Below are 7,839 nucleotides of genomic sequence, written 5' to 3'. Positions count from 1 at the left end.
CACACCCACACACACACCCACACACACCCACACACACACCACCCACACACACACACACACACACACACACACACACACACCACACACCAACACACACACACACCAACACACACCCACACACACACACCCACACCACACACCCACACACACACACCAACACACACACCACACACACCCACACACACACACACACACACACACACACACACACACACCAACACACACACCACACACACCTACACACACACCACACACACACACACACACACACACACACCAGTGTGTACCTGTGCTCCTCTCTCCTCGTCCAGCTCCACAGTCATCAGCGCTGAGGTTCCTTTCTCACTCACAGTAGAATTCCGGCCCTGCCAGAAGAAGTAGGAACACTTCTCTTTCCCAGCGCCTGCCGTCCTCGCCTGCTCCGGATTCTGCCTCTTTCCAACTGAGACAGACAGACAGACAGAAAGACAGACAGACAGACAGACAGACGCAAACAAGTTTATTCAGGTTTGCTCCCCAGAACTGAACGGTTCTGGTTCAAGTTCTTAAACGTCCCTCCTGAAACCTCTCCGTCCCCTCTACCCCTCTGGAGAGTTTCTCTATTGTAATTTTCTTTTTAAATTAAAAAAAAAAACGTCATTCTTCCTTCCTCTAGCTTTTTTGACTGCCAATGGCCGCTGGCCCGAGCATAGATGACCTTTTTCTTGAAACGACTGAAGATAGATGATTCACTTACTTAGACAAATGTATTTGTTGTAAGTCACTTTGGATAAAGGGGTCTGCTAAATGCTAAAAATGTAAATGTTTACACCTCTGATCAATGATTACACATCTGATTACAATGTCACATTATTATTATTATTATTATTATTATTATTATTATTATTATTATTATTATTATGAGAAACACAACACACACAAGTATAACAGATGATGTTCATAAAACTGTTGTATGGATGGTCTCCAAAAATAGCAAAGAGAAATTGCACAATTAAATGACGACAACCTGCATTAGATTTAATTCTGGATTTTTAAATTTGATATTATGCAAATTGCAATGAACAACCTGAAATGCTGTGTGGTGTTTTGAAAAATCTTGCTTTTGCTATCCATCCTGGTATGAAAAGCAATAGTTAACTGTGTCTGTCCATCTTCACTCTGGACTATGACATTTGTGCTGTGATCAGCTTTCTTCCTCTGCTGCCCATAAATAGACTGTAGCGTGTTGGACCGTAGCAACACCACCATTTAACCATCAGTCATCTCAGCTGCCCACAGGCCAAAATATTGCAATGCAATGGATTCGCTGAGTAATGCCCACTACTACCTAGTTAACTATAACACTAGTTTACATTGTTAGCAGGCTCACAAAACAAGCTGTGTTAGTTGACTAGCGAGTGTGTCATTGATTTTCATACATTTTGACATTTATTTACATTTTTCAGAATAAAGGCTGAACATTAATTTTGGTCAGTTGCCAACTTGTTCCCTGTTTCACCAGCTGCTGTCACATATATACTCACCGGCCACTTCATTAGGTACACCTTTTCAACTGCTTGTTAACGCAAATATCTAATCAGCCAATCACGTGGCAGCAACTCAATGCATTTAGGCATGTAGAGATGGTCAATACGAACTGCTGAAGTTCAAACCAAGCATCAGAATGGGAAAGAAAGGTGATTTAAGTGATTTTGAACAGTGGCATGGTTGTTGGTGCCAGACGGGCTGTTTTGAGTATTTCAGTAAGTGCTGATCTACTGGGATTTTCCCGCACAACCATCTCTAGGGTTTACAGAGAATGGTCAGAAAAAGAGAAAATATCCAGTGAGCGGCAGTTCTCTGGGCGAAAACGGTGGTGATGGTGTAATGATGTGAGGGATATTTTCTTGGCGCAAATCTTCAGCAACTGCGTGACGCTATAATGTCAATATGGACCAAAGTTTCCAGTACCTTGTTGAATCTACGCCACAAAGAATTAAGGCAGCTTTGAAGGCAAAAGAGGGGATCTAACCCAGGTACTAGCAAGGTGTGCCTAATGAAGTGGCCAGTGACTGTAGTGCTATGAATGTTTCTTTGCACTCTGAAAGGCCCAGGCCTGCAATGACAAAACTGGCGGGCTCGGAGAGAAGAGCTTTGGAAGACTCCCACACTGTGACCCTGAGGAGTTTATGCAGTGGTTAAATATTACCCTAACATACCAAGGGGGGGGGGGGGGGGTGGAGAGAGAGGGGAAAGAAGGTAGAGGGGGAGAGTGAAGGAGGGTAATCTAACCTTTCATTGACTAATGTCTTTATATGGTCTGTACCGTACATGGACCGAAAGGGTGTTTAAGTGATCGAGGTGGCGTCCCAATGTTCTATGAGAAGAATTTCGTGTCAGCGGTATTCAAGAGGGAGACAGGGGGTGCAAAGAGCTACATTAGCCTCCTACTGCAAAATAATAACCCAGACAGCATCTCCTGTACTGCAGGTTTCCTAGGTTACCTGAACTGCTTTGAGTTTCGACATCTAAGAGCAGAGAAGAAAAAAAGAGCCAATAGAACAAAAAGGTAGCAGAGCCTCTTTCCTAATTTTGGCTACCTTTTTGTTCTCGATGCGAGCGTTAGTGTGTGTGTGTGTGTGTGTGTGTGTGTGTGTGGCGGCGAGTGGGCGGTGGGGGGGCGGGGGGTTGGACACTGACCTGCGGCGCTCACCATGTACTTCCACTTGACCACGTAGGTGTCGCCCTCGTGGAACTGGCCGATGCTCTGGCGGGGCAGCCGGCTGTAGTCAAACTCCAGGATGTGCCACACGTCCACCGCCAGCGTGCTCACCTCGTAGTTCCTCCGGTCTTCCCCCTCTATCAGGCCGTAGCCGCGGCCCACGTTGACCCCGTCCAGGACCGTCCGGACGGGCGTCTGCAGCAGGGGCAGCATCAGAGAGGCGTTGTACGCCCGGGGGTGGTCTGACCCCCCCTGCTGCTGCTGCTCCTACCAGGAGAGGACAGGGAGACAGGAAGAGATGGGAAGATGGGGGAAGGCATTATGCGGATGTACTGTAGGGGTGTGGGGGGGGGGACAAGAGGGGGAGCCACGTTAGGGGGACGTTACTGTAAGGGTGTGGGGGCGGACAAGGTGGAGGTGGAGATGGTTGGGTGTACATTAATACATTAATACATATATTAGTGTATGTGACCGTTGTGGACTTTGTACCTTGTGTTCGCTGAGGTGATCGTTGCCGTTCTTCTTGGTGGACTTCTTCTTCTTGGAGTCGGTCCAGTCCATGAACTTCTCCTTGAACAGAGTGGTCTCGTTGTGCTGGGTCAGCCTCCCAAACACAGCCCAGTCAGGACGACCCTGGCCTTTCCTATATGGGGCGAGCAGAGGGGGAGACAGGGGGGCTGTCACAGGGTATCTGTACTGTAGGAGCAGGGGTGGTGTGTGTGTGTGTGTGTGGCCTAGCTTGTAGGAGCAGGGGTGGCGTGTGTGTGTGTGTGTGTGTGTGTGTGTGCCTAGCCTAGCCTCTACCAGTGTGTCCATGGCTCAGAGGGAACAATGACACCCCTGCCCATGTATAGCCTGTGGATCCTGCTCAGCCTCCTTTAGAAGTTGTTTACAGATACTGAAATACTTGGCGAGTGTCACGAACAAGACAACCTGCGCTGACCTTTGTGGTTTAAAGAAAGACGCTTTACCTCAGAACTTCATAACACACAGTTTCACACATTAAATAGCGGTTTCAGACTTCAAAACAATTAAGTCCTTTTCATAAGGCAGCCAGTCATTCGGTGTTATTGTGTACGAGCGAGAGTTCGAGTTCCTGTGTGTGTGTGTGTGTGTGTGTGTACAGTATGTGTGTGTGTGTGTGTGTGTGTGTGTGTGTCCTAGCCTGTAGGAGCAGGGGTGGTGTTTGTGTGTGTCTGTCTGTGTGTGTCTGTGTGTGTGTGTGTGTGTGTGTTAAATAAATGGTTAAAATGTGTGGCCTAGCCTGTAGGAGCAGGGGTGGTGTGTGTGTGTGTGTGTGTGTGTGTGTGTGTGTGTGTGTGTCCTACCTGGGTATAAGAGAGTTACACTCCCCGGGGTCCAGGGGGTTGATGTCACAGCAGGTGTAATCAAAGGTGCCGTTCCACAGGTGCTTGGCCAGCTGGAACGCCACCTTCCTCTGGGCCAGCGTCACCTCCTTGCCGTGCCAGACGTAAACCTCGCTGCCAAAGTCAAACACCAGCACCTGGCAGGGGCCAGAGAGGAGCTTGTTGTCTTTATCACACGTAAGAACGAACACACAAGCTGTACTGCGCAACGCCTTCAGCTCCAATTAAATCAATGTTTACACTGTAGACTAATGAGAACACAAGGTCGGGTCAGAGTGGGTTACTGGTAAGATAATAATAATCTAATCTCATTCATAATGAATTCTATGAATTAATAAATAATCGAGTCATCTCTTTTTAGAGGTTTTGACATGACTCTGTAGTAAAAAATAAACAGAATACTATGGACCTATCGCTAAGCCACCGCCCCTTTGAAAACTCGGACAAACAAACAACGCTTCACTGACAGTGACTGACTGACCGACCGTGACTGAATGACGTTCAGTGACTTACAATGGCGGGAGTTGGCAAATTTCTGATTTCTGATTTACCACAGCAAGTAATAGACATGTTTTATTTTTTTTAAAGATGACAAGAATATTTAGTCTAGAAGCTTTTCACCATCAGATATTAGCGAGTCGTTTGTCCGAGTGTTTTGCCTGTAGTGACTTTTGCTGTGATATGATGGGACAATTTCTATTTTGGGGCGTGGCTTAGCGATAGATCCATAGTCCCTGATGCAGTTGTTATATCATTATAAGATGGCTGACCTCTTTGGGGTTGAGCAGGGTGCATCGCGGAACCTTGCCCCAGAAGTCATCATCGGGGACCAGTTTGTCGTCTACTAGACGGTAGATACAGTTGGTCTCCACGATGGCGCTCTCAAACAGCTCATCTTCGTCCGGGGTTCCAGCAGCTACAGGAAACAAGACGTCGTGTGAGACCCCAGACCCACTGGTGCATTGTATCCGTTAAACAGAGACAACGGTTTCTCCATGGGACAACGAATATGACAAAGGTGTCAATTTTTTTACAGACCAATATGTTCGGAGGAGTTGAACATTGACTCGAGTTGGTCCGCGTAGCCAATTCTAAACAAGGAAAAGGTTGTGCCTCTGTTGACGCACAAATTCCACAGACCAAATAGGATAGTGACTTACACGTGTTTGTCCGTTTTTGGACAGAATATTGTGGCTGGGCTCTTAGAAGCTGATGACACATCAAAACAGTGACAACGTGTTGACTGCTACACAGGCATTGCTCAGCAACACAAGGTGGCAAAACATGATGCATGCTGTGTTTGTCTTACACTGGTAGCTGGCCTGCCCGCCCAGAATCTTCCAGAACTCCTTGGCTGTATGGCTGTGGGTGTTGATGCCCTCTTCGATGATCTGGACATAATTGGCTCTGCAACCCAGGTCTCTCTTGGTCTGGACGAAAGAGGCTAGCTCGGCAGCCTGAAAAATAGCAACATGAAAAAGAAGGGAATGATTATTAATAACAATAATAATAATAATAATACATTAGACTTACATAGCGCTTTTCTAGACACTCAAAGACGCTTTACAAACTGAAAAGATCGAGTAGCAAAATAAAAATAAAAAAATAAAAAAATAAAAGAAAGTATAGGCTTAGGGGTCTAATGAATTAATAGATTACTAAATCTACATCTAAGTGTCTTTGTAGGACAATCTACTCTGTATACTGCAATTACACCTAGATTTCGGGCGGAGAAGCCGCGAACAAGCAACGCCAGCGTCCTCTCTCGACCGGCATCTTTTGAAAAGTGATTAACTCGGTTATTATATTGTACAATAGGCAATTGGAAATAATCTAGCTTTATGATTCAATGTCAGCCATCTACAGTAGCTGGGTGTAGCATGGAATGAGCATTTTGCCCTTGAGTGGGGGTGGCTGTTCATACAATAACGACTAAAAGAGAGGACCATGGGTAATAGTTTGTTTATAGTCAGGAATGAGGTCAATATCCCTCTCGGTCACCCAGAGTTCATTTGGCCAGGGCCTTCTTTGAACAATGGCACGGGTGTGTATGTGTCAGTGTGTGCCTTCCTGCAGCTGTTTTCCCCTCATGCGCCACTTCCTGTGTCTCTACGCCACCGCCACTTCCTCCCTAAGGCTGTGTTTACTTCCTGCACGTGAAGCCCTCACCTAATAATAACAACGGTCCTTTAATAATAACAGCCCTTTATTATAACAGGGTCAATGACAGTGTTTGATGTGTTGAGCCGAACACAGTTACACATCATACAGAAAGTGCTACTTTCGATAGTATTTTCAAAACAACTACCAACTTGCTCTATGACCAGTGTGGGATTCTGTGTTGAATCAGTGATACAGTACGTCTGAACGTGGATAAAAAAAAAAGCAGACTCACTTTGGCCTTCTCGATGACGTTGGCGAACTCCCCGGTCCAGACGAAACAGTGGTGGGGTGTGATGAGCAGAAAGCAATCCCCGCTGTTCAGGGAGGAGGCTCTGGGCTCCACTAGCCTGGTCTGGACGTGCCGTCGGCCTGGTTGAACGGAGATGACACGAGTGGTTAGTTAGTGATTCCTGTGGGAAGTGGAAGAAAGCACTATGTCCAACATTCTGGAGAGATCCATCCCTTGTACACAACGCTTGCTATTACTGAAAGACACCTCCACTATGGAGTTGTCTACTAGTGACAGACGGCTCCTTTTAACCGGTCTCACAGCTGCGGAAAGGACGGTAGCTTGCCGCTGGAAACCACCACATGTACTGTCAATGAGGGAATGGCTCTTTTCTTATCGCAATATCGCATATAAATATATACATATAAAAAGTGCATTCCATCTGTTGATCCCATCACCGATGGGGGAGGACACTGTGAATATTGTATGGCTGTTCTATGTATGAGGCTCATATTTACACGGGTCGGGGGTCTCCTGGGTAGTGGGGGGATTGGGGTGGGGAGAGAGACGGGCGGAAGGTTGAGTGACTGTGACTGTTGTCTTTTGTTGTTGTTGTTGTTTATGTCTGTTATAGGGGGGGGGGGAATAAGTGAAATACTAAAACATTTATCACAACAACAACGTGATGCTTTTGAGCAGACGGAGGCAGTTAAAAATACAGATTGCACGAGGGTCGGCCCACAACAAAACGAATAAAGTTGTCATTGATCGAATGGATTTGAGGTGACAGGCTAGCTAGACCGTGACAGGTGAAACGGAGAGAAAGATTTAGGACCCCAGCTGTCATGCGAGTGCCTTGTGGAAAGAGGTGTTCGGAAACCAAAATAGCTCGGAATTTGTTTTGACAATATCCTCTGGGAAGGACACCCTCTGAAGAGCATCCTTCGTGGCATAGCAGAAAATGCCAATTATTTTGTTTGCAGACATCCGCGGTACTAATAAATGGGTTACTGTGACAGATCTGCCTGACCTATTTAAGGCGTAAAGCGGCTGATGGATGAAATAAATGATTGTTTTCTTTCCCCAGACTAGAAGACGACCAGAACAAGACAATAAGTCAATTTAAAAGATTAGTGTGCCGCGGGCGGACATTATGCTCACTGTTCTGGTCCGTTAGCATGCTTGTTAGAATAACGTCTGCTCTCGTAATAGGAAAGCTGCTTCTCCTAGTCTGTCTCTCTCAGAAGTCGTCTGCCCTCAATTTGGCTTACTAGGGCAGTGACCCCGGAGGGCCACTGCAAGATATCTTTCTCGTTAGCTAAACAGCCCCAGAACATGCCTTCTGAGGACAAACCGTTAGGAGTAGTATGCAATAGATA

General features: G+C 46.4%; 1 protein-coding gene across 1 annotated transcript in view; it reads right to left on the bottom strand.

The window, feature by feature from the left end:
* svila (supervillin a) overlaps positions 1–7,839 on the bottom strand; it is a gene marked incomplete at both ends in the record, with an annotated part of 54,117 nt that overhangs the window by 6,400 nt on the left and 39,878 nt on the right. Inside the window, 7 exons of the mRNA XM_080544009.1 lie at positions 288–442; positions 2,680–2,968; positions 3,191–3,344; positions 4,030–4,205; positions 4,839–4,984; positions 5,378–5,525; positions 6,464–6,600. Coding sequence (XP_080400135.1) covers positions 288–442; positions 2,680–2,968; positions 3,191–3,344; positions 4,030–4,205; positions 4,839–4,984; positions 5,378–5,525; positions 6,464–6,600 — 1,205 coding nt within the window. The remainder of the gene's footprint in view (positions 1–287; positions 443–2,679; positions 2,969–3,190; positions 3,345–4,029; positions 4,206–4,838; positions 4,985–5,377; positions 5,526–6,463; positions 6,601–7,839) is intronic.

Source organism: Nansenia antarctica (assembly GCF_963989245.1).
Source record: "Nansenia antarctica genome assembly, chromosome: 13".
NCBI classification, from domain to species: Eukaryota; Metazoa; Chordata; class Actinopteri; order Argentiniformes; family Microstomatidae; genus Nansenia; species Nansenia antarctica.
Note: the sequence above shows the minus strand (reverse complement) of the source record. Positions and strands in the feature narration are given on the sequence as shown.